This window comes from Fundulus heteroclitus, unplaced genomic scaffold, assembly GCF_011125445.2.
Source record: "Fundulus heteroclitus isolate FHET01 unplaced genomic scaffold, MU-UCD_Fhet_4.1 scaffold_54, whole genome shotgun sequence".
NCBI lineage: Eukaryota > Metazoa > Chordata > Actinopteri > Cyprinodontiformes > Fundulidae > Fundulus > Fundulus heteroclitus.
Genome location: NW_023396967.1, coordinates 1,209,078 through 1,236,766, shown reverse-complemented (window position 1 = coordinate 1,236,766; position 27,689 = coordinate 1,209,078). Strand labels below are relative to the sequence as shown.

The 27,689-nt window shown below is 41.2% G+C and overlaps 1 protein-coding gene across 1 annotated transcript in view; it reads right to left on the bottom strand.

The window, feature by feature from the left end:
• Window positions 1–19,890, bottom strand: part of samd10b (sterile alpha motif domain containing 10b) — a 40,501-nt gene extending 20,611 nt beyond the window's left edge. The window contains 4 exon segments of the mRNA XM_036132766.1: window positions 742–910; window positions 17,706–17,860; window positions 17,863–17,943; window positions 19,851–19,890. Of these exon segments, the coding sequence (XP_035988659.1) occupies window positions 742–910; window positions 17,706–17,860; window positions 17,863–17,943; window positions 19,851–19,890 (445 nt within the window).
• Window positions 19,891–27,689: the final 7,799 nt, after the last annotated feature.

The window sequence follows — 27,689 nt, the reverse complement described above, 5'->3', positions numbered from 1 at the left end:
TCCCTGAAGCCAAACATCTTAGTTTTTTTTTCCTCCTGGATCTTTGCTGCTCTGATTACGCTGTCTCCATTCCTCTGACAAAGATCAGCAGCTTGTGGGTGGAAGTTAAAGATAAAGCCTACAGTGTGGGAGACAACACTATTAAACGTAGGAATGGAAGATAAAGCTTGTAACCTGTGCACATCATTGTTATTATGAAATTTGATAACTGCACGTTTTTGAATGATCTCAAAACCATTCGAATTTCACAAATATGGAGGATACCCTATCAGCTGCTGTGCACTGTGCTGTAAAAATACAGACCTTTGTAGTGTTAGAAATAAAGGAGCGCCACTCGTTAATAAGACAAAGCTAGGAACCACAGCTGGCAAGTTTCATCTAATATCAGTTTGATATACTTGTGTTTTTCTATAAAGAGCAGGAAAGCAAAAAGGGTACATAACATGCAAGATTGCCTTGAAACCATCACAAAGTTTTTTTTTATTATTTTTGATTAACTCTTGTTTCTAAATACCATTAGGGTAATATTTAAACATAAATACTTTTCATGTTTGCTGCTGTAGGAAAATTCTTTAGCTTTCTGCTTGAAATAAAAGTAATTTGATCAAACGGCAGCCTTTGTTTCTCAAGGTTTTCATGCCATGAGAATCTCGTAGCGACCCTAGCCTGCCGCAGCTACAACTAATCTTAGTCGTAAAGAAAATTCAAAGTGTGCATGCATCTTTCTGTTGTGCGCGGCACCTGTGATGGCGTGGTGGGAGAAGGCCTCTACGTAGGTCAGGTAGTTGTGAGGACAGTGTTTCTTCAGCCACTTGCAGACATCCTGCTGAGTCCACAGCACCACAGGTTTGGACAGACAGGACAGTGTAGGACTGGTGTGATAGACGGTGAAGGCTTCACCTGGATGAAGCTGAAACACAGAATAACAAGGTCCTTTTTATCAGTCATTGTACTGTGTAGAACTTCATGCGTATGTTTATTTCAGTTTTCATGTACAGAACGAGAATAGAAACACTGATCTTTTCAGATGAACACCAGACATTTGCTTTAGCTTACTTCGGCATACAGGAGTTTCTCACTGCGTTGAAACAGGATGGAAAGTTGTATTAAAATAGCACAATTTCCAACTAAATTATTCCCTTCGGTCTATAAACCACAGACAGGAATTAAGTAGATTGAAGCCATGTTGTTGTTTTTTTAGCTCAAACAAAGCAAAAGAAAGTGTTTTATATTGACTTACGTGTTTAAAATATTGGAAGGAACTAATTTTGTGTTGTGCAAAACACATTTCATCTTACACAATTAGCCTGCATGCAGCTTTATCCACTGCTAAGCTTAAGGTTTGAAAGCTTTTGGGCATAAACAGGCAAACAGATGTTGAGTTAGATTTGAATTAGCAGCTTGTTTTCACCTCACAGCCCCTGATTAAGAGGAACACTGTATAACAAAAACCACTTCTCATAATTATCTTGCGGTCTTTCTCTTATGATTTTCGGCTGACAGCGCTAGCTTTTTTGCCTTTTCGTCATTTCTTGTGTTCGTTTATCACACGCTTACATGGGTTTGAAGTTAACGCCGGCTCTTCTCCGTGTGTCCCTTGTGCCAGGAATTAATTTGGATATCGAGACGTTACAACTCGCTCATAAGGCCAGAAAACACAACCGTCATCCCGTCCCCTCAGCTCGCCTTTATAGTGACTTACTCACATATCTAATTCATTCAATTATGTTCTGGCTGAGCTGACTCTACAAAAGACTTTGGCTTATTGTCAATGGGAGAAGCGCTAAGCGGCTGCCAACTGTTTCGCTCAATAACTGACTGTATTTAATGAGATTAAGTATGCGGAAATGTCATATGCACAAATGCAACATGCACACACTTTTGCGGCCAAACACTAAACGCCCTCTCTGCTGCTTCCGCGTCGATAACAGAATGGTCAGCTTGCAGAAAAGCCTCACATCTCAATTTTCAACAGACACAAGTTGATTCAGTAAGTGCTGTATATTTTTTTAATAAGCAGCTTCAACGACCTATTCTGGTAATAAGCCATCAAGTACTAAGGCTGGTCAACCAAGTGTGATCTGCTTTATTGGCCTTAATTGAAAAACACCTAAGCTTCTCCACTCCAGCATGCTTGTTGTCCAATTACACACATATTTCTGAGCACGTCGGTTTCAGAAAATTTACAGCTGAGCCCCATCATTAGCTCGAGAGACGTGGAATTGGATTCTCCTCAGGATGATTAAATTAAGTAAAGAGGGGGAAAGAGTTGCCTTTTAACTGGAAACCAGTAGGTTATGTCCTTAATGTGTCGTGGCTGAGCAAAGTTAGCCAAACAAAGTGATTTCTTTTTGAATTTTTGAAACGTGTCAACCCCAAAATGGAACGTATTTTTTAATTCTCTTCCCAGAAGAGTTTAACCTATCAGCTAACATCATATTAAACCCCCACGGATTAAGGATGGGATGCCACTCAGGTTTACATGGCAGACGAGTAAATAGTTCTGGTAATGCAGTGTATAACCTGCCAAACCCAATGCAAATGCCAGTGATTGCATTTTAAATGTCAAATGATTTACATTTGTGGAGATTTACCTGTACACTATATAATGAAAATGTAATGAATGGCATTGAGAGAAACAGGCAGAGAAGGTGAACTCAGACAAAGTAGGACAAAAAAAAAAGGGGAGGGGAGACTGTGAGCTGTAGAGTTAGCTATACTCTGTGTGTGAATAATGGCCTTCATCATGAAGAAGCCAGACAAGAGGGAAATGGAATAATAGTTCCCAATCATCCCTCTGTCTCTCTCTTTTTTTCATTCCTCACTCTTCTCGCTCCATTTGTTGGCCATCCATCAGACTGTATCTTCGCTGGCCAGATCTATCTCGTCCCTGCTCACCCTTTGCTACCTCCCAGCTCCCCCTGAGACCTACTTCTGTCCAGCTGGAGGAGGTCCCTCATTTGTTACGTAGGGACGAAAGACAGAAAGGATGGGCGCAGGGCAGGGGCAGCATCTGGAGTGCCGTTATATAAAATGTTAAGGATATGGACTAGGAGGAAAAGTAAGAAAAAAAAAAACAGAAAAAAGCTGGGAAATGAAGAAAAATGGTTCTTCAATAACAATGAGAACTTCGAATAATTAAACCTTCTAAATTAAGAAGGTTGCATATTTTTATTTATTTCATTTTAATACAAGACTTGCTATTTAATTCCATTGACCTCAGGTTATCTATATATGCCAATTCCCAACAAATGCTTCAAAGTGTTTGGCTAAAAAGGCAGATCTATGTTCAACGACGTTGTTTTGCCCAGAAGCTAAAACTTCTTTCTACGGTAGAGCTATGTTTTATCATAGGGGAATCAGGTTAAAAGCTTGACTGTGATGTCACCGTAAAAACTGTTCAAAAAACTAAAACAAAACAGAAATCATGATATAATATATTGGCCATATCACCTTTGAAGTTAAGAGGAGCAAAGGAGATGGGAAAAGAGCACTATGAAAATAAATGTATAACTTGCCAAAAAAGTCAAAGCAATCTCATCGTTGGTTTAAGAAAAAATAACTAAAAACTGTAGTAGAACTCTTGCTGTCAATTCTTTGTAAACTAAGTCATTAAAAAGTGTCAGGGTGCAATTCATCCTGCTGCACCCTGAGCCTTTCCAGCACCTTCCTTCTCCCGCCCAGCTCTGTCTCCACTCCACTAATCATCTGCACCTGTTCCGCCACTAATCATCCTGGACTGTTTTCACCTGCGAGCCTCGCTACTTAAACCCTCCACAGTCAGCTCTTCTCCGCCGGTCCGTCTTCAATCTTCTGTTGCACCTCAGTCAGAGATTTTCCCACATTTGGCTGAGCGTCAACTCTCCCTAGTCTGACAAGCCAGAGTTTCCCGCGCCTGTCTGCACCTCCATGGGTTCTCCCTGCACTGCTGTTGATCCAGCGTTCCTGTGCTCCAGGTGATCTTTCAGCTGCGCTCCTAGTCCATCTGCAGCCCCTGCATCTCCAAGAACTCTCTCAGCCGCACAGTTGGATCTGCTGCAGCCCCTGTGTTCAAGGACTCTCTCTCTCCTGCTGCTCTCCTGGTTGTTCTGCAGCCCCACGGCCAAAGAACCTTCTCTGCTGCACCTCTGGTTCAACAGCAGCCCCCTGCACCTGCGAGAACTCTCTCTGCTGTGCTGTTGGTTCTCAGTGCAGCACCCACAGCTCTCCAGCACTCTCCACTCACCAGCTCCATCCCGGTATTGACTGTGGTTCTCTTCCTCCACTAAACCAAAACCTTCAATAAACTCTCTTAACGAACTTCTGTGTGTGGTGTGTGTGTGTGTGTGTGTTCGGGTTCATCAGGACAAATCATGAGAAAAAGGTTCTGATTTTGTTAGATTTCAAGAACATTTTAGATGGATTAAAGTTAGTCACAGCCATTTTTGAAAACTTTTTTTTTATTGCTTTTTGCGGTCTTAGTTTGTGCAGGACTTGATATATACGATCATGATCAACAATCTATATCTATATAGCAGTAGAGCTATTGTTATCCTGTTGGAAGGTGAACCTCTGCCACAGCCTCAAGAGTTTAGCAAACTAATGTTTCCTTCTCATATTGGCCTGTTTTTAGCTCTAGCCATCTTCTCATCAACTGATCAGCGTCCCTGTCCGTAATGAGAATCTCAGTCTCTGACTAGAGCACATTCTTCTAAATGTTTGCTGTGTAAATGTAATATCTTTTAACAAAGGCTTTCTTTTGCTCTTCTTCCAGAAAGGCCACAAATGTGGAGTGCAGCACCAATACCTGACATATCGTCTGACCTGTGGATCTCTGCATTTTGGCTGATCATCCTCGCTCCACTATATCCCCTCCATCTACACTAATGTTTGAAGTTGTAACACGACAAAATATAAAAAAAAAGTTGAAAAGGTCTGACTGCTTCTTAAGGTACAGCATTACACAGAAAACGATGAGCCAAATCCATTCAGGCAAAAGTTTAAGGTTTCCAAATAGGATGTGATTGACGTAGGATGACAGAGACATTCGCGGATGATGCCAGACGTTTAACTCCCTGCGCTGTTTTAGAGAGACTGAAATGTTTTAATTTCAGTATATAGCTCTATAATAAATTATGAAAAAAACATGCAAATTTATATATTAGTATTTCAAAGAGTATTTCTGTGCATTTCCATCATTACACCAGCCTCTGACTTTCTCAGCACTTCCCTATTGATCATTCTGTTTGTAAACTGAAACAGCATTTTTTTTGCCATTCACTGCTCCCTTTGATCTATTATGTCCCATATCCTCCTCCACTCAGTCCACATAAATTTCATTCTCCAATGCCTGACACTCTCACTCCACGTCTTTTTATTTTCTTCCTTTTTCATCTTTTCCTCCATTTGGCCTTTACGTTACCTTGACTTCTGTGAACCGAGCTATGCTTCGTCTTCCATTGTTGGTGATTTTTGTGTGCGTGTCTGTTTTTCGGTGCCTTTGTGTCAAGGCTAATCAGGGCTTAGCTAGAAGTCAAGGGAGCGTGGGGAATCTGCTAGATTCATTCTTTGCGACCGATAACACACTTCTTCCGATGGCTGCCTGTTAGACCCTGCGTGAGATTGATGATCGATGCAACGCTAATTAGCAGGAAAAATTTGCGCGCGCGAGGATGAAAAGATCGATTTTTTTGTATGGCATGCATATCATGTACTGACTTCCTACTTTCTCTCTCTCTGCAGTAAATCGTCTCTCGTTGTCACTTCATCGCTCAGCAGGATACTAAACACTCCTCCTCCATCATCCCTGCAATCTGCTGTCTGACCAAACAACTCCTTCCTTTTGCCCAATCTTTTGAACCCATCGAACTCTTGCTTTGCTGTCATTGCAGAGTTGGCTCTGCAATCTGTCTCTCTGATCCGATAAGAGCCTCATAGATCATGACATATGATCTAACATATCTCCTTCATCCGTTTCCCTCCCCTCTTCTCGCAGGAGCCTTCCTGAACCCCCCTTTTCTAGGCGGTTTTCATTTCATCATCTAGCACCCTGTTATCTCATTCTGCTCAGTCTAGTCTAGTGCCTTTTGTGCAAGTGTGTCAGGGTGATTCTGTAAATGCTTCAGTGGCTTTTGTGAGTGTCTACTTGACTGTTCTTGTGTAAGTAACTTTGTGGAAATGTGTGAACTGTCAACCTCGGCCAGCTTTGTGCGGCTCTGTCTTTGCCTGTCCTCGGGACTCCGAGTGTTTAAAAAGGCTCGCACTCTCATGCAAATATGAGCAGCTTCTCAGTGGGTGGACAAAGAGCCAGATGGGATTTTCACAAAGCTCTCTATTTAGCATGAGTCAAACATGTGTCTTAAAGAGTGCAAAACATCACTGAGTGCCAGGACAAGGACATGATAGGCAAAAGCATACCTGGCTCTATGCCCAGCAGCTCCTATTTTCTATTTATGTGTCTGTGTTCTGCCAAACAAAACACAGACACATATTGATCATCACTTCATCATTCCAGTTTTGAGCCACCAAGGTGATCATTAGCTTCGCAAAACCTTCCCAGTTCATGGTCTCATCCCCCAGACGACCCTGAGGTTCCCTGCAGGTGACCCCATGTGCCGACAACACAATAGCAATAATAAAGTTCACAAAGGATACAGAAGCTGCATCAGACTCCTGGTAAGAAACGACTCCTATTTGCTCTCTTTGAAAAGAACAGGTGACAAACCGGCACATCATCGACCTTTGTTTAACTGAAGTGTGAAATCATGGACCAGTGAGATGAGTGTTGAGGCACTGCCGACATAAATTAATACGAGTGCATGGGTGTTATCTCAAAAAACAAAAGTATTAAAGAGACCGAAAACTCATTATGATCGATTCTTCATGTTGTGATATAAAAAGGAAAATGAATACAGAAGTTGTACAAAAAATGGGCTCCCGGGATCAGATTAGACAACCTATTGGTTTGGAGAGGTTTGACTAAGAAACGGATTCTGTCACAACAAAAAATTAGGTGGTTCTTTTCTTCCCCATCAGTAAATCCCCATCACCTTACCAGGCTCTACCAGGGCGCAGAAAACTAACTTTTTTGGTGCAAACAGCTGGAGCAGTTTGTTTATCAGTGGGTTAATTAAAGTTAAATCAAAGATGTAAGAAGATATTGAAGGAAATTATTTGTCAGCATGTAAAGAATAGTCTGCAGTTTTATTCATGTGCCTTTGCGACGATGAGAGAGAGACTTTTGACAGATACAGGAAGGCTGAATGGAATATACAGGAAAATGTTTTGTTGTATCCTGTTGCACTTTTAACCTCTGACTGTCACGCAACAAGGGAATTTGGACATGTTGGCAGGCGATTGGAAATTTCAGAAGTAATTTAATTCTTTAGGATATACAGATGCGACTGTTTTTGTTATGCTAACTGTGATAATTTAATCAGTTAACATATTGCAGTAAGTGTTTCATCTAGTCAAAAACATACAAGTAAACAGTAAGAAAGATCCATCACTAGAAACTTCAATGAAGCGCATCCAACCGCAGCTCCAACGTTGAGGAAACACAAAAAGTTCTAAATGTTGTCTACAAGCTCCTTAAAACGCTGATAACCGAGAAAAGTTGAGAATAAAGAGAACTTTGGGGCTGTTAAGGTATGCAGGGGTTTACCTGATACATTTGTGACATGGAACCCAAAGCAGCACCACCCTTCAGTTTAATAGACCCCTTGCATCTGACGTCACAGTCACGTGATCGGGGGTGCGCACCTCCATCTTGGTGGGCACGCTAGCCTGACAGCCCGTCTACTACATGACAAAACGGGTGATTTAGAGCGTACTTTTAGTTAGTTTATTTTTGGAATCTAAACAATGCCTACGACTTGTTGTGCTCCCGGTTGCACAGAGAGGCATTCCAAATCGTTGGATGTACGTTTCTGTCGTTTACCAAAGGATGAGGAAAGAAGAAAGAAATGGATATTTTCAATGAAAAGAGCGCAGGCAGACACTCCCAATGGACTGGGGGAGCCATCATACTACTACTACTACTAGTGATGTTTTTTTAACCTACCGGGCGGGTCTTCCTCTCTGCTTTGTGCTGTTACACAAACATGTCTGAACATCCATCCATCCATCCATTTTCTGACCCGCTTAATCCCTCATGGCGTCGCAGGCGTTTGCTGGAGCCTTTTTCCTGATATAAAATAACTGTAGCCGTCCAGTGGTTTCAGGGGCTTTCGTGCTCTCTTGTCCGTACTGGCCTGCGTGTTTATAAAGCAGCTGTGTCGCGGTACGAAACCCTTGGCCAGCATTTCACAGACTCGCTCCGTCCCTTCAGGCTTTTGCTGTGTGGATCTGGCAATCTGATACCATCAACCATCAACTTACTCTTAAAACGATCTTGTGATACGTTATCTAAAGAAGAAAAATACCTGGAGAACTCGTCATTTCGTCAAATGGCGTGCCAACCAATACGGCCGCCACGCAAGGGGTTCTGGGTAACGGAGTCACGTGGTTGCAAGGGGTCTATTAAAGGAGCATGGTGCAAGTTCCAGAGTTATTGCTGAAGTTTGCCCCCCTGTGGCGACAAGCTGAAATGACAGCAGCGTTCCACACGCGCATGGGAGAAGAGGAAAAGCATCTGTCGCTGCGACTGCACAGGTCTTTTGCTTAGAGGCGTAATGTCTTCTGAGGTAAGAAAGTTATAAATATTGAAGTTAGCCAGTGTTCTCTTGCTAATATGTCAATGGTGGCGGAGAATCAAAAAAGTAGCCAGGTGAACTAGTGCATGCAGCGGGTCACACCCACACACACGCTCAGGGGTTTCGCCTAAATCACTCTCTCATGAACTGACTAATAAGGCCTATAGAGGCAACTACAGTAAATAGAAGAAAGCTCATTTTGCATGTTGGGTAATTTTGAGGGATGTATGGGAACAACATTTTTTTTTTTTACCTTTAAACTTGAGCGATGCTCCTTTAAGGTAAAAAAAAAGCATGCAAGCTTGAAGCAGTGTGCCTGTTAGGCAGCATACTGTAGGCTGGCTACTTCAGTAGATTAGATGGAGCTAATTTACCAGTTTATAGCTCGTAGCTTGTCTTGTGGCACAACTGTAACATTCTGCGCCATTAGACATGAGGACTATGTATTCTATGTTTGATATTTTTTCTCAAATCAAATAATCAAAGCAGCAATAAAAGTTTACATAACAGCATCATTACTGCACTAATAATTACAGATTTTTAGGAGGAGTATGGATAATTATTGCATTGCTGTTTAAAAAAAATATCAATTAGATAATTAAAAAAAAAAGTTTGTCATTACTGTGATACTGGGAAACCATGGTATTTTTTTTGTCAAGATTATAATGCTATGTGAATCTTATTCCTGCCCAAGTCGGACTGAACCTTATTTTCTTCTTGTCATTACTCATTCCCTGAGGATGATGAGTTTACGTCAATAGTGTAACGGAAACCAATCGAAATTTAGAAAAAGTCATGTTGATATCTGCAATTATCAAAAAAATTCTGATTTAAAAAAAGTAGATTCATTTTAAAATTCTTAATTTTACTAAATAAAAGCCATTTTGTACTTTTACCCATCTTAAGAGAAATTGGCCATAACAAATGCCCTCATGGTATAGATACTTTTGCATCTCTTTTTTTATTTTTTTGTTATATTTTGAGTAATTTTAATATTTAGTATTTTTACTGCAAATACAGTAGTACGTTTTTGACTATTTTGTACATACTTTGCATCTGTACTGAAAAATAGGCTCTCAAATCGCTAATCCTTAGACACTGTATAATGACAATAAAGAGCATTCTATTTTCTTCTGTTATTTTATGTATTTGCTGGAGGAGAAATTGAGGAGCTGCAGGAGGTGACGCCGCAGATAAAATATGTCTGTGTTCAACAACTGGAAGCAGAAGAATAATACAGGAAGTGTATTGATTATTTCAACTTTAAAGGGTAACTCACCCTCAAATCAACTTTTTTGCCAATGAACTGTTAACATGGTTCTCTTATAGTACTGTCTACATATCCTGGTCATTATTTTGACAGATTAGTGCATATTTGTTGAAATCCTGCTTTTGTGTCTAAAGTCATCAGTGTGGCACCCATCCATTCATCCATCCATCCATTTTCTTCCGCTTATCCGGGGTCGGGTCGCGGGGGTAGCAGCTTCAGTAGGGAGGCCCAGACGTCCCTCTCCCCGGCCACCTGGGCCAGCTCCTCCGGGGGAATCCCAAGGCGTTCCCAGGCCAGCCGGGAGACATAGTCCCTCCAGCGTGTCTTGGGTTATCCTCTGGGCCTACTCCTGGTGGGACATGCCCGGAACACCTCACCAGGGAGGCGGCCAGGAGGCATGCCCGAGCCACCTCAACTGGCTCCTCTCGATGTGGAGGACCAGGCTCTGACACCGGTCATGCAGAGACCTAACAGCCCTTTATAGAGGGCCCGGTACTCCATACTCCCGGAGTACCCCCCACAGGATCCCCCGAGGGACACGGTCGAATGCCTTCTCCAGATCCACAAAGCACATGTAGACTGGTTGGGCAAACTCCCATGCCCCCTCCAGGATCCTGCTGAGGGTGTAGAACTGATCCAGTGTGGCACCCTGTTGGGGTTGAATGGTGGTCTTGCTTTAAATTTCGAATCCATATTGATATTGGTTGTTATGATGTAATCTGGAGAGACTGATGTAGTGAGAATGTGGTAAATAAAGGTTGTGGCTGCTACCCCCACCCACCCATGCTGAACACAGCCCCCTCTCCTCCCCTCCCATTCAATCTTATCCCCGCCCACTTTGATGGCGTTGTTCAAATTTGTCTGGTAGCTTTAACATGGGAGTGAATTACACTTTAACGACAAAGTTTGGCCTCATAATTTGTGTTACTTTGTAGCCATTTTTACAAGCCAGTCAAATTTTCTTCTAAATTAATAACCTTTGTGTTTATATTGAACCTTGAAAATGCTTGCAAAACCCAAGTGCTGTCAAAGTGTACCCTGCCACTCTTCTTTTTTTGGCCAGTGTGGACTGCCACACACAAAAAAAACCTGCATCCCCAAAAATGTGCACTCATGGCTCCTGTCGCAAGGCTCTATTCTTGAGAACAGAAACAGTCTGTATACACCAGGTATAACAATCTAAAGCAATAACCTTGTTCTAAGAATCCTGGTAAGCCATTTTCAGTATAATTGCCACTATTTAAAGGTTATAAACAGAATAATATAATAAAACAGCCATCCAATATTTTTTTTCTATCGTAAAAAACATCATTTTGGTGAGGATAATGTATAATTGGAGATGACTAACAAATGTCCTTTCACCCTGGTGAAAAAGTATTGCAAAGTACCACGTGTGCGGGTCTTCTCCATTAATTCAATTCTTTGTGTCAGTGTCAGCTCAAAAGGTCAGCCACAGCACTCGGTAATGAGAAGGGAAAAATAATCACAGAGCAGTCTTTATTATTCGCCCACCAAGGCAAAGCAAATTAGCGCACGGCGAAGGAGCTTTGCTTCCTGTAACAAGCTCAGCCCTGCTTCAGAGAAAAGGAGGCTTCTTAAATTGTGTCTTTGTTATTCCACCTAGTCCCCGGTCTCATCTAAACGTTCACCCACAAGCTGTGTGGCAGACAGCAAAATGAGCCGCACTCAGAAAAAAACCCTCCCTTAGCCCCCATCTGGTTATCCAAACAGCAGCCAAGGCACGGAGACCGCAGAAGGTGCACCGATGAGACAGCAGCTGATTATTTGGAACAATCCAGCAAAGCAGTGAGGTCTGTGCATTGGTTGCCATCCAGCAACCAAAACACAGTTAAACACAATCAAAAATAAGAATATTTCATTCTGTTTATGCACCATCTGCATGATTGTAATGACATTATCTTTTTAACTTACACCTTTTGGATCTCCAGTGGCTGTGTTTCTCGCTGCACTCTATTTGAACCAATGACACTTAAATGCTGTTGACATCTTTAATACTAACAGTTATGTGTGTGCCTGAATAAACACCACCACTACCTCCTCTCTCTCTCCCCTACCATCATTATCTTTCGTCACCCCCTGACTGGGAGTTTGCACAGCGATGCATAACGTGCTCTATCAGGTTTGTTAAGCACATAAGAAGGATTCCCCAGGTCCTACCTTACATCCAGAAACTGAGCCGTGTTTTACTTAAACGGCTTCCTCATTAAAGCCTGTGTGTGCCCAGTCAGTTTAATGGAGAATAATCTAATCATCCGTCCTGAGAGGACTGCATGCACACACAGCGGTTCAACACATGCATGCATTTGTACCCCAATAAACACACAGTTCTTATAATTACGGATAAATGACCGGAGGTTGCGGCATTTTGTAAATGCACGGGCACAGACACACCTCAGAGAGCCGGATTGCACTCTCGTTTGTTGAATAATGCATAAAAGAAGCTTGTCACCACTAGGAAGTGATAAGCCTTAGTTCTCATGGTATAAAGAAGCTTTAATTATCCAAGCTTTGTGTAATCACACAGAAACAGCTCCTCACTCGTCTCTTATTAAGCCTTTTACAGCTGTTGTAGCTAAGAGGACTCTCTTTTATGAATTATTGAACAAACCGAGTACTGTGCGTGTATGTCTTACAGCCTCTGAATTACAAACTTTCTCAAAAGTGGCCAGAAAATGAAACAAATGACGTCCACAGGGCTAGCTGCTTCCTTTCATTTAAATATTTAAAAGGAAAGAGGGTGTCGTTTCACATGCTGTTTTAGGTCAGATGCTTGCAATCGGGCCTTAATATAGTCATTTTTCTTTCTGATTCACTTCTGTTGCTTTTTAAGAACGAATTAAGCTTTCCATAAAGCAGTGTTTGCAACTAAATGGTGCAGTGACTGCCTGCATTATCTTGCTACAAAGATCAGCCACTAAGTATTCCTCTCAAGCAAGACAGCGCTCAAATGAGTTTTATATCTGCTGTTTAAACTCATTACTTTTAGAGCTTTTGTAAATCCCCGGGGGAAACATTTATCTGTAAAATATATTAATATTTCAAACATATTTAACATTAAACATTGTCTCTGTTCTATGGAGAATGGACTCACTTAGACAGCACAAGCACTGTTACATCAGCACTTGTACGGCTGTTAGATAATATCCAGTTCTTCTCTGGTGGTTCTACCAACGCAGAGTCAAATAAGATCGGGCAGCAATACTATCAGGCTTCTTGTCAGCACTAAGATTTGATATGCAGAGGTGCTGGCACTGACCAGTCTGCCTTATCTCTTTTTCAAAAGACGAACCAATAAGAAATTTAACTTCTTGAGGCTTCAGATAACACTTTGTGATTACTTTTAATTGGTTAATAAAGTAATCAATAACACCAAACAGGCTCACTCATCTAAAGTTTATTATTATCCAATGGAAAGTACTTCAAATTTAATTTATTTCACTTTTCTTAAAACACTATTTCCAGTTATTTATTACTGCAGTTCAAGCAATTCCTAACTGACTCAGACGGTGCAAAGAAAACAAGTTGCTTATAGAACAGGCGGTGTTTTAATCTGGAAGTTGAATGAATAAAATCAACAATATTGATGATGGTTTCCACTGTGTTTTTAAGATAACCACTGAGCTTAGCACACGGTGCCAACTGATGGATGATAACATGGAGAAACTGTATATGGGGAGTTATACCCAAAAGCTTGGCGACTAGTTCCTGTACCCTACCAATCACAGCTGTAGCACCATCAGTAACCAGCAGACTAACCTTCAGGATGTCAGTATCTTGTTCATTTAAAAGTCACAATATATTGAAAAACCACTTCACCTGTTGTCCGTCAAGGGGAATAAGTCCTAGAAGCTCTTCCCAAAAATCACCAAAAAAAGATCTATCATCGATTGTAAAGCTGGAGTATGTTCTGTGCAATCTGATGATTGGGGGGCATACTGTCATATTGTGGTATGGCCTAGCCTTACCACAGTTTCAAAATCTCTTCTGAGCTTCTGGCAATTTTCTCAAAGCAACAGGAACTTTTAAAAGGGCCGCATTTGACCTGCGGGCCACTATATGAATAGGCCTATCCTGGATCCAACATAACAATAAATAAATGTACTCGATATAGTAATAACTGGTTCATCTGTCTTGGTTGTTATGATGTGTGCTTCTGCCTTTTCTTGGACAGGCGACCCTTGTGAAACAGGTCTTGATCAAGTTTAAATAAAGGTTACAAATATAATTATTAAGTCTATCTTCTGCGTAACCAGACGCCGGAGTAAAGAATTTTTTCTCAGCTGTTGCAGGAAAGCTGACTCGAGACGGCTCGGAGCGGTCTCAGTTCTGCGGCCAGGCCAAGCTGAGAGGAGGTGCTGATCAGAAGTTGCCCGCTGCAACCGGCACACATCAGTAGCTACACCAGGGAAGTCGAGGTGTGGAGGTCCTACCTTCCATCGCCCGAACGCACACATGCTGCAGCCCCGCAGTGCTTAGCTTTCTACGGCCTAGGAGTCGGAGCCACCTCCTAACAGTCGCGGTTCAGCTAGCCGCCTGCTAGCCTTCAATCAACCAGCCTTCACCCTGCCATCTTCAACTGCGTCCAACAGGATTCCCAAAGTGAACCGAACTGACACTGAGGCACCAACAGGTTTGGCAGAGTTGAGCAGTGAAAGTTAAATGGTTTATTTAATGCGTTTTCACGGTGCTTTAAAACACATACAGCTCACGGGATAGCTCCCGCTAGCTTCCTCGAAAACATGCCATGCTGATGAAGATGGAATGTGTTTTTACTGTTATAGTAAACTTTATTTCCATAAGGGTTTTATTAGGGCTGGGCAAGTTAACGCGTTAATTTCGCATTAATTCATTAGACTATTAACGGCGATATTTATTTTATCGCGCATTAACGCATGTTGCTCACATGCTTTCAGTCAGTGTCAGTCAGCACGCGCTCCCCCTCCCCTCTCGTACATGGCTCAGCGGCGCCAGCCAATCAGCACGCAGGCTCAGCCTGGCCCGCCCACTCAGCTCTCACACAAACTTAACAAAGAAACAGCTGAGAGAGACCGCAGCAGCGAAAAAAACATGAACGGGGAAGTAGCACCGTTTGGCTTTATTTTAATACCGTAAATGAAATCAGCTGTATGTTTTGTAAAAAAGCCGGTTCATTTCAGTGGAAAACACAGCAAATTTATCTAAGCACGTGAAAAAACATGAAAAACGTCGAGCCACAGAAACGGAGAGAGGAGACGAAACTTCTCTCATTGCCCCGACAGACCCACAGACGTCTCTGACTGAGGCGTTTCAGTCCTCCAGGGAACATCCAGGTAGATCAGTGGATGGATGGATGGATGGATGTTACTGGAGCCCACACATAACATGTAATTAAGACCTTGAAAGAACCCAGTACATATATTAAAAAGTGTTATTTAAGATAAGATAACATTAGCTAATCCTTTTTTATCCCACGACGGGGAAATGTATAGGATTAAAGCAACAGGCAGGTGCACACAACACAGACAAAATTACATAAGGATTGAAATATATAAGAGGTGGATTAGCGAAAAAACACTGAACATAACATTATTATTATTATATTATTATTATTATTATTATTATTATTATTATTATATTATTATTATTATTATTATTATTATTTAATTGTAATAATAAAATAAAAACCACAAACCCAAAAGGTCAACAGTTTCATGATACATCAAGCTTAGGGACTGGCTAATATACAGCAGGTCAAAAAAGGCCATATTTTGGCTGCAGTGCATGCTGTTCTCTTATGAAGAAAAGATCAACTAGTGCACTAAAATTCAATAGATGGGTTGAAAATATACAGTATAAAAATAAGTGCTACAAATGTTACAACACTTTTGTTCATATGGCAGCAGAACATTAAAATAAAAGTGCTCTTACACTACTTTTGAATTCATTCTTGGAGTTTGTAAATACAATGCGATTAATCGCGATTAATCGCGATTAATCAGGGCGATTAATCGCGATTAAAATATTTTAATCGTTGCCCAGCCCTAGGTTTTATACATTGGTAGGATAATGATGTTTGTGTTTTCCGGTCCGCTCATTACGACTAAAATAGAGCCAAAACCTTTTAAAATTAGCGCCAAATGTCCAATAGTATAAAGCTATTAGGTTCTTGTGCTATTATCATTCGGGCTACTCAACCACTCAACTACGCTTGGTTCAAACATAAGGTTTGTTTCGTTTGCTCCACCATCATTCAATATTTTTTACTTTAAAGATGCCTTCAAACTATTTTATTGTGAAATTGGACTTAGCCATTTTTGGGGGGCCCTAGGCAAACTTTTTGAAAGGCCCCCCCTCAAGGTCGCCCTGAGTGTGAAAGATCCTATAGGGCTCCATGTTCCAATTACTGAGACTCAGACACTAGCGCAAACATTTTCCTGTAGTCCCCTCCCCTGGCCTCTACAGCTAAAGAATCAGACACATGAGCCTACAGCATTCAATAATACATTTGTATATTCATGGAGGGAGCTGTTAAGCAGGTGCACCAGCGTGCAGAATACAAAATAATTGTGCCTAAGTCAGACTGCACCGTCTACGAGGTTCAAGAAGAGAAGTGGAGCTAAAGTGGTTTAAACATCCATCTTATCTCTCCTAGTTTAAGATAAGGACTATACCGTTAATTTTTTGATATAGAAACAATATTAATACTGAACCTGTTCTGTTTTCTTGCATCATTCCAGCCCTTCATTCTTCTGATGAAGAAACTATTTTCCTTTTGCTGGCCGAAAATAACAAATAAAATATTTTACAACACTGTCGGTTGTTCTCCAATGAGCATGTGCACCATCAGCGCATCCCTACCACTTAACACTTTCTATGGAGAAAAAGGTTTTAACTGGTGGAGTTTATAATATAACACAGAGCATCGTTTTGGAGTTCTCCCGGACCCTCATCCTGTGTCCAGTTATGTGTTACTTTAAGTAAAACCGTTATCCATGTTTAGCTTCTATAATATCATATATTACATATATTATTCAGAAGATAAAACAGTTAACTAATTACATTTGTAATTAGTTAGGTAAATTTTTGATTACCATATTTTCCAGACTATAAGTCACTCCGGAGTACTAGTCGCACCAGCCATAAAATGCATAATAAAGAAGGAAAAAACATATATAAGGTGCACTGGAGTATAATGGTAAGTCCGACCCTGCCAACACCATTGCTTTGTGGAGAATAAGCAATAGAGTGTCATGTTTCAACCAGTGTTTGAAAACTAACACAAGGAAAACTGAAACACAGACTATTTCTTGCTTAATAATTATTGTTGTTTAAGTGTTGCAGTATTCAGTTCATTACTCCATGCTGGAGTTCATTCCTGTTTCTTGTGTTCTGCTCTCTGCATTTTGATTTAAACTCTGATGTTAGTGTTAGCCCGTCATCACCACTGTCACATCTGCATTGGATCTTCCAACAACCATCATTACTCTTATAACTGGACTGTGGTGTTTCAAACCAAGACGAGTGTTTCGCATTTTTATAGAAAAAAAATATTTTGTGTCTGATATCCATCCATTGCGGATGTGCAAGTAATTGTGCAGTAAATACTCGGTTAATATTATTCTAAAGAGCACTTGATTACTAAAATATTAGCATAGTTGCAGCCATATGTTTGACCTCATTTTGTGAGCGAAACCACTTCTGACGGTTATGTTCATGCACTGAATGCGCTCAGCTTCTGTCTGTTTGTGCAGAAATGCTTCTACCTGGATACCCTCTGTGCCAGGCTGCTGCAGCAGTTTGACGGTGCGTGTGTGCGCTGTCTTCTGGCCGCGGGCCGTCGTGCAGGTCAGGTTGCTGCCTCCGGCCCGACGCGGCAGCTGGTAGCCCAGCTCCTCAGCAGACACCGTGTGCTCCAGGGAGGCACGCAAAAACTGAAGCTGGACGCCGCTGGTCAGGAGAGAAAGCAAAAGGGGGAGAAAAAAAACAAATGAACAATTTCGGCTAGTCAGCTGTTACCGTCTTGGTTCACGGTAAATCTTTAAAACAAAAGCATAAATAACACATTACTATTTTCTGATATTTAAAGATGTTGACATTTTACTCTAAATTATGCACTATAGTTATGTTTATAAACAGATGGCTGATGCAATGACGACCCTGGGAGACTGAGCTACTCCACTGTGATTTCCAATTATGCTGAGTGCATATTCAAAGAGGGAGCACATGATTTTCTGGAGAAAATGACTCTTACCAGACTGGTCCCTGATTATATAACCTCTACACAATGAATTCATGGGATATTCCTTTCACATCTTGCCAACCTTCCTCCCCTCTGTCCTTCCACCACCCTGTTAAATCTCAAGAAAGTTGGATGGATGGACAGAAGTGTTGGCTGCGACACAATGAAGCAGACAACTTGTCAGTTTAGGGTCAGAGTGCAGTTCTGTGAAAGCCACAGGGCATCCTCTGCACTTTGGATCAAGCTGAATAGGCAGCTGACCTCTGCTTTGTCATCTGTAGCAGAGCATTTATTCTAGGATGAAATTGGATTCACTGGCTTTTTTGTTACCCAAGGGCTAATTCAATACAAAGTCATTTGGATTAAGGAAGACAAGAAAACATTACCCTGACGAACCTTTTGAATCTATCTAAAATGTCAAATTGCATGTAATGAAGAGTTTAGGTCCTAAACTGATTAGTCAAGAGGACCAAACAGTGACTAGGAATGACCTTCCATGAGTTGTGGTGTTGTAGTCAGGACATGACTGTCTATTAGAAATGAACAGAATCCCAAATGACCCACAGACAGTTTGTATCTAATAAATCCATTATAGGTCACTGCCATTTTTCACAAAAAGGCACTATTGAGTAGAAATTTAAAAATTATCACTGGTCAAAATGTATACAAGAATATATGTACAGCTTAAAAAAAAAAATCAAGGGGAACAGTAAAATAACACATCCTAGATCTGAATGAATTATATATTTTTATTAAATACTTTTGTTCTTTAAATAGTTGAATGTGCTGATAACATAATCAACATAAATTATCAATGAAAATCAAATTTATTAACCCATGGAGGTCTGGATTTGGAGCCACACTCAAAATTAAAGTGGAAAAACACACTACATGCACACTACATACTAACTTTAATATAATGTCCTTAAAACAAGTCAAAATGAGGCTCAGTAGCATGTGTGGCCTTCATGTGCCTGTATGACTTCCCTACAACGCCTGGGCATGCTCCTGATGAGGAGGCGGATCGTCTCCTGAGGGATCTCCTCCCAGACCTGGACCAACACATCCACCAACTCCTGGACAGTTTGTGGTGCAACGTGGTGTTGGCGGATGGAGCGAGACATGATGTCCTAGATGTGCTCAAATGGATTCAGGTCGGGGAACAGGCGGGCCAGCCCATAGCGTCAATGCCTTCATGTTACAGGAACTGCTGACACACTCCAACCCCATGAGGTCTTGCAATTAGGAGGAGTTCAGGGCCAGCCACACCAGCATATGGTCTCACAATGGGTCTGAGGACCTCATGTCTGTACCTAACCCTAATGGCAGGCTACCTCTGGTGAGCACAAGGAGGGCTGTGCAGCCCCCCAAAGAAATGCCACCCCACACATTACTGACACACATGCTAAACTGGTCATGCTGGAGGATGTTGCAGGCAGCAGAACCTTCTCCACGGCGTCTCCAGACTCTGTCACAGTTCAGTCACAATCACACGCCCTCATACCACCCTCATGGAGTCTGTCTCTGATCATTTGAACAGACACATGCACATTTGTGGCCTGCTGGAGGTCATTTTGTAGGGCTCAGGTAGTGCTCCTCCTGTTCCTCCTTGCACAAAGGCGGAGGTAGCGGTGCTGCAGGGTTGTTGTCCTCCTACGGCCTCCTTTACATCTTCTGATGTACTGCCTGTCCCCTGGTAGCACCTCCATGCTCTGGACACTAAGCTGACAGACAAACCTTCTTGCCACAGCTCACGTTGATGTGCCATCCTGGATGAGCTGCACTACCTGAGCCACTTGTGTGGGTTGTAGACTCCGTCTCATGCTACCACTACTGTAGAGTGAAAGCACCAGCAGCATTCAAAAGTGACCAAAACATCAGCCAGAAAGCAGAGGAACTGATAAGTGGTCAGCACCTGCAGGGGGGGGGTCTTGGTAATTGCCTCTAGTTTCCACCTGTTGTCTATTCTATTTGAACAACAGCAGGTGAACCTGATTGTCAATCAGTGTTGCTTCTTAAGTGGACAGTTTGTGTACAGGAGTAAATATTCTCATGGTTAAAGAACCACAAAATAAGAACATTTTGTCCATGGTTTTATAAAGTTATAAAGCACATGAATACATTTAAAATACACCGTTTTGGTACAAGAAGTGCCTTAGGTCTTATATGGCAGACAGGCAGGAAAATGATATTCAGGTCAAACATGGTGTTGCATTTAAAGGTTTATCAAAAACCACCACGCTAGGTCTGGACGAAGAAAGACAGACAGTCACAAGGGGAAAGGCAAGGCTCATACTAGGAACAGTCTAGGTCAGGCATCTTCAACTAGACGTCCAGTGTCCTGCAAGTTTTTTATATATCCCTGCTCAAACACACCTGAGTCAAATAATCAGGTAATTAGCTGGATTCTGAGGAGCTAATTCAGCCACTGGGTTTAGGTGTGTTGGACCAGGGACATGTCAAAAAGTTGCAGGACACCTAGAGGACCTGGATTGAAGACCCCTGGTCTAGGTCATTGTACAGAAAACAGAAGCTCAGGTAGATGCCTGAGAAGTGCTTGGCAAGGCTGGAAAATCCAGAAAATATGGAAAAATATCTACTCGCTGAAAGCTTTCAATAATCTGGCGCTGTCTTTGGAGAGCCTATAAAGAGCAGGTGATGTATAAGCCTGATTGCAGAGCAGCAGCTCACAAGCTCACAGGTGAAGTCAATGAAGCTTAATTTACACGGAGACAGGAAGGAGTGGCAGGATAAAGACAGCAGACAGGCCAAATCATGACATTAGGAAAATTGTTTTTGTAAAACAAGAAGTTATTATCATGTATGGATGATGGGATGTTGTCTGTAACAGCACAGTATGACTGCCTATTGTAATGAGCAGAAAGGTGGATATTTTCTTGACAAAAACAGCTCAAAAGATCCTCTGCACATAATGATAAGGCTTTATGAAAGTAAATAGGTTGTGGATATATATGTTTTTCTCATCCATGAAAAACAACCTCTATTGGAAACATGTTTTGTCCCAAAAGATAATAATATATTATATCAGACTTGGATTTAAAGAAAGGAACAACTTGAGACCAAAGGATTTGGACATAACACAGTTCTTGCCACGGCGACAACAGATAACAGCAGCAGCCAGTCGGAAGAGCTTTCATTGTAAGAGCTGCTTTGTCTTGTGGCTTTCACTTTCTATATTTATTTTATCAGCACAAAACACTTTCCTTCCATGCTACCCAACTAGCTGAGGCGGTGACAAATTTTTCTCAGTGTCTGAGCCAGAAGAATGAGAGAGAGAATTTGACTACAGCTGCTATCTGATCAGAAATCAGTTTTTTCACTTTGCTTCCAACCAGAAGTTAAACATCAGCTCCAGGATCCTTTTTAGGGGCCAAATGACATGTATCTATGAGAAGGCTAGCTGCAGACTGACTTGTGGCGTTTCAATGGCATGACAAACAATGTACTCTGAAAAGGGTTTTGACAGCTACATCAAATCCTCATGGGTGACACATGGACTGATTAAAAGCAGAAAATTGAGCATGTTCCCTTTTTCTATTCACTGCCGTTGTGTGTTTCACAATATAAAGTTAGTTACTATGGTGGGCTGTTCAGGTCTGTTTGGAGAGACAGGCGTATTGGCGTCCTTTGGCATCAGAGAAACAATGCTGGTCAGAACCAAAACAGAAATTACGACAACAAAATGTATGCTGGCAGATTTTTAGCTTAGTTTTTCCAATTCATTTTTTTTGTTAACAGCCATTCACCACTCTGATGAAATAAAAGTAGAACAGGCTCGCCTCAAAGTGCTTTTAAATCCCTGAGTATGGCACCCGTCTTTCAGCTAACGTCCCTCCTGGCTTCCTCCTCCATAATTATCAAATCACCGCATCAGTCTTTACCTCCTGAACTCACATTTGGGCTGAAAAGTTTGTTAACAGTGTTTTTGTCTTGGGTGGCCATTGTGTTTAGCTGTTAAGCCAGATTTCATTGTTCACAAAGTCATGTTATTATGCTTGTGATTATTGTGCCCTTTATCACTTTTTTTTTATTATATATTTCTCAATTACGGACATGGAAATGGGAATGATTACAACTATTGTGAGTTACAAGCCAAAACAGAACTGAAATTGAAAACTCTTGCAAAAACAATAATATATGCCAATTGGGCCGTACCACAACACATCGGTTTCATTATCAGACTGTAAGTAACTACAGAGCAGAAGTGTAGTCAAAGCAGTGTGCATTTTTTTTTTTTTTTTGTTATTTAACTTCCATCTTCACACCCTGTCAGCTCATGTGAACATGGTTCTTGAGACAAAGACAGATTTGCTGATATAGACCTAAATGTGGAACAAGGCGTTATAAATGTCCGCTTTCATTTCTTTCTGATGTAAAAGAAATTTCTTCGCAAGGAGAACAATGAAAGAGAAAGCTTTCAGGGGACGGGGTGAAACCGACTGACTTAATTTTCATCTTCACCGGTGGATTGTTTAATTTCTTTTTCTCTCGCAACACGCAATAGAGTTAAATTTAAAACTCATCTGGACTTTTTATGAACAGAATGAAGGTCTCTTTGTTAAAAAAAAAACGCAGTAATTCAGAAAATTACAGTGATTAGAAAAAGGCGAATATGTAATCTGACAACAGAGGGAAGCGTCCAAAAACCCATCCTTAGCACAATGTCACGTTAATGTTGCACACTTTAATGACGCGTTTTCAACTATGATGCATATGAGCTGTTCTATTTACAGGGTGAAATGAGCATACAACAATCAACTTCACTAATTTTTGAAAAGAAGAATTAGGGTGACACAAATGTTTGGTTTATTATGGATGTACTTTATATTATATAGGTTCTCTTAGCAAAACTATGTCCCTTGTGGCATCTTTAAGGTATTGACATAGTTTATAACCAGAGGATTTCATTGTCTGCTGAACAGGTAAACTGCATTGAAACTGGCACAGATCAGGGTCTTAAGGGTAGTCCACAAGTCTTAAATAGGGTTGCAGTCAAGGCGTTAATGTTGGCCTTCATGCTTTCCAAAGCTTGTTTTGATGTGGGCTTGTGATCCTTGCCCAGTTCGAAATCTCGAATCAATTCTCTGACAGACAAACTGTCACCCAATGAGGAAACTGCAGAGAAACTGCTGGAACAACACTCTTTTACCAAAATAGAAACATCTGCTCCAAAAATGAAGATCCTTACACTAAAATGAAATTTACAGCAACTCTCAAGATCAACACAAATGCTTTCTGGGGGAAAAAGTGTAATAGATCAACAAAAGATTGAGCTATTTGACCACAATGACAAGAATCGCGCTGGCGGCATCGTGGTGAAGCTTTCAAACCACAGACCACTTTACCAAGAGCCATGCATGGTGGTGGAGGCATCATGATGAGGGTTTGATGAGACCCTTGGATGGAATCGTGTAGAAGGATCCCTCAACTTGAACTCAAATGGACAGCTAGCCAGCTGAAACTTCAGCAGGCGTGTTTAAATGGGACAATGATCCCAAACGTGCATCGACACTGGTTTCTTTAATAGACCTAACCTCTACATCTCTACAAAATTATTATTGGCTATAGAATGGAATAGAATAGAATACTTTTATTGTCATTGTACATCACTCTACAGAAAAAAAAAATCAAAAAAAGGAGAGAGGTACTGACTCGCTGTCATTGAGCAAGAGGCAAGGTACACCCTGGCTGCAAGTCCATCACAGGGAAACACAGGACACACACAGAGAGCAGACAAGCATGCATGCACGTAGAGCAATTTAGATGTAAATTAACATAATAGTCATGTTTTTGGACTATAGGAGGAAGCCAGAGTACCCAGAGAGCACCCACACATGCAAACTCCATGCAATAAAACCCTAGGCCAGGATTCGAACCCAGGACCTTCTTGCCGAGAGTCAACAGCGCTACCAATTCTCCCACTGGTAAAGAAAAACTGTTGCACAAATGCACAATTAAAAGCTCCGCATTAATGTCGGCAACGCTACTGAGTACTAACTAAAAACCTTCAACTAGAACTATACAAGATTGATAGATTTGAAGACATAACGGGTAATAAAAAAAAATGTAACAGACCCAACTTTATCCATCAAGGGAAAACAAACCTTCTGTTTTTTATTTTACAGTTTCACAGCAGACAACTGAAACCTGTTGGAAGACAGCTGATGTTTGAGGGAAACACTTGACTGCAGCTGAGAGGAGGGAAGACAAAAACACATTTCTCAGCCTACAAGGCTGCTGGAGTGAACAATGAGGAATACTGAGTTCCCACACCTATGATGCAGGCAAGAACAAGAGGGAAGAAAGGGAATATGAAAAAAGCTTGTCAGGAATCAGTGATGTGTAACCTCGTCCTGCCTTTCTCCCTCAATGTATTTCTTACTCTGCAGAGTTGTGCATCAATCCTGCTTTTCTCACTTCTATATTGCAACTTTTCTGCCTTTTGCTGTATTCGCATTCCTTAAATGTCCTTCTTTTTCCCCTTCCTTGTAATCCTTAAGCATTTCTCCTGTGTGTTTTTTTTATTGTTGTCACGTCTTTGAGGTCGTCAGGATCAACCGGGGCCCAACTCTGATATAATTACTGCCAGTCAGCCTAACGGCGGCAGACAGGAGGAAGGAACATGGAAAACTAAGCGCCTTAAAACCCTAAAGACCTGCCAATCTCCCAGAAAGAGACAAGAGAAAGCAGAGAAGGGGGAGCGGGGCTGACAAGAAGGAAAAGGAGGGAGTTGAGCTGTAAATTAGTCCTGGATTCCTGTAAACCATCCTCGACTCCATCAAGGTAGAAAAGATTTTGCGAGGAAGAGACACTATCATGAAACAAGTTAATTTCAGAAGCCAAAACATTGCTGCTAATAGACAATGACTCCACACTAAGTAGGCATAACCTTTGAAATAAAGAAGTGCTGGATTATGGCCGCTCTCATCTATTACAATCTAAATCTCATCCACACTGCTGGACTCCCTCGCCTAAAGCGGCCATAAAAACTAAGGCAAAGCGCTCATTCTGCAGTCTTTAATGGACTTAGTTGGCTTAACCTTGTGGCACAGGATGCCACAGAGAATTTAAGATCAGCCAAAGATAATTAAATATCCACACAGTCAAACTAATGTCCCCTTTTGAAGCGTCACTGCAGCGAGACCGAAACGCTTTAAGGAAAAGGGGACGGCCTTTTATTTAGGATCTGTTAAATCTCCTTAGATATTTGTGATTTTAATCAGATTGAGAGGTTATCTCTCACCTTTCCTCGTCCATCAGAACATGCATACGATGAGCCTGGACAACTGCCAAATCCCCACTGTCCTATTTGTCACTATCTAGTGTTGTATTATCTCTCGGTGCCCTTGCCAGCGACTTTTATCACCTCCAGTCAAGGGAGGGATGGGAAAACGAGGGATGATAGAGAGTTGGTGGTGGGAGTCAGAATGTAATGATTTGATAAAAATGAAAGAAAATAGTCGTCAAGAGAGGATTTCTAACTGTTTATTTTTGGTTTGGGAAGCTAAATGTAGAGTACTGTTCAGGGATTCTACATCTTAAACTTCATATTTGTTTCCTGCAGTTATATAAATTATTAACATTAAAGAAAACAGAACATTTACTTAGTTGGGTGACATTGTTTCAATGAATTGTGAAGTCGGTTTCCTATCTGGTAGCGAGATATGGGGACGTTTCACAGCTTTTCAGCATTTGAGCCAAATTGGATAAACATCATTTTAAAATGTACAACATGGAATTATCATACCCAGGATTCTTTGAGATATGGTTTGATATCCGAAAAACCTCTGTTCATTGTTGAATTTAGATTGAAAAAGATTTTTAAAAACTACAAAGTTTTGAATGACATGTTTGTTATGGTGCCAACACGATTCCAGTAATTTTCGTACGCTGGATAACATGTAAATCAGTTGCTCCGGACTCGTCATTCCCGTTCAGTGTGAACGCACCATCACACAGGCTAGGTACCCGAGCAGACAGCCTGACTTTTTACCAGATGGTATTTGAAAAAAAGAAACATTTAAAACCCATAATGATAGCGGGTCATTAGTCTACATTTTCCAAGTGTACTTGTCAAAGTAGAGATAACAATTAAAACGTGTTACAGATAAAATTGTTACAGTATGTGTTAAATAACTGAATTTACAAGCAATATGATAGATGGATGCTTTTCTGTTTTATTTATTTTTATTTATTTATTTCCTTTTCTGCTTTAAATAAAACCTATTAGATCTTGTCAAAGATTTCATTTCAGAAAGTTTTTGTAAATCCCATGATGCATGGTATTTTGAATCAATGTTATTACAGCATGAGAATCTTATTTTGGCCTATGCCTAATGGAAAGAAACAGCTACAACAAAATTCAATACCTTTTCAGACTTTTAAAAGGCTGCGTAGGATCGCTGGTAGATAGAAGAAGTACCAAAAAACGAGGCCAAGTGCCACAGAAAGGTTTATATGAGCGTATAGAGGGGAGGTAGGTCAAAACGACTCAGCCCAGTGAAGTGTAACCTCATATCACCTCCTCTTGACTGAGCAACCTATCTGCTGTGCAGGGAGGGTAGCTAAATCTCAGAGGTATTCCCTTTTGAAAAGGTAATTAAGATGTTAGGTACGGCACCCTGGAAGGTCGTTCCGAGCCAAATCCCACAGTAGATTAAAATGGCATCGCCCAACATTACTCATTTGACTCCAAAGAGTGTCTTAAGGAGTCTATTTTTTGCTGTGTAGGCTCTTTTGCGGGGCTCTAGTTTCTTCTTCTTCTATACCTTTGTCATCAACATGGAAGTTCATATCATCTTCACTCACTTGCCTGGAGAGTAAGGCAGTCTGTGTAGTTTATCCACCTTCTTTTTGGCTACATGGAGAGGATACTATAATGCAATTCAGCTGCATGACATTAGCATCAGCTCTCTCCAGCACTTTGTATACAACCTAGTGGGGGAAAAAATATTCTATTTGCAGTCCAAGTATTACGTAAATGTGTAGAGCCACCCTGTAATCTTCCGGGGTGTGAAACATCATCATGCAGTCATTTAATGCCTGTGTAACACAGGACACTTGGTGTCCTAACAGCTGCTTTGAACACACTAATATTTCTGTATGCTGCTGGTAAAGCATGGACTCTGTTTGACGCCTCCACTTCAGTAGAACCCAGTTTGAACCCAAAGAAAAAAAAAAAAAAACTTGAAATAACTCCATTTGAATAAGCAGGAGGACCAGAATACTGTTAGAGCTTCGAATATACTGAAGGGCCCCATGGTGGCTCCCATTAGGCACTGCAGTCTATTATCCACTCTGACAGGAAGCATTCACTGAGGCTGGGGCTGAGGTTTACCTTTCACCACTATCAGTGTCACGAAAGCCAGCAAACAGCAGAACGATGGTAAACAACCACGGATTCAACTCTCCTCTTGGCACAGAATGGACAAACGACAGCTAAATCTCCCTCCAACCACTACGAATGAAGGTCAGCGTTGCAATACAA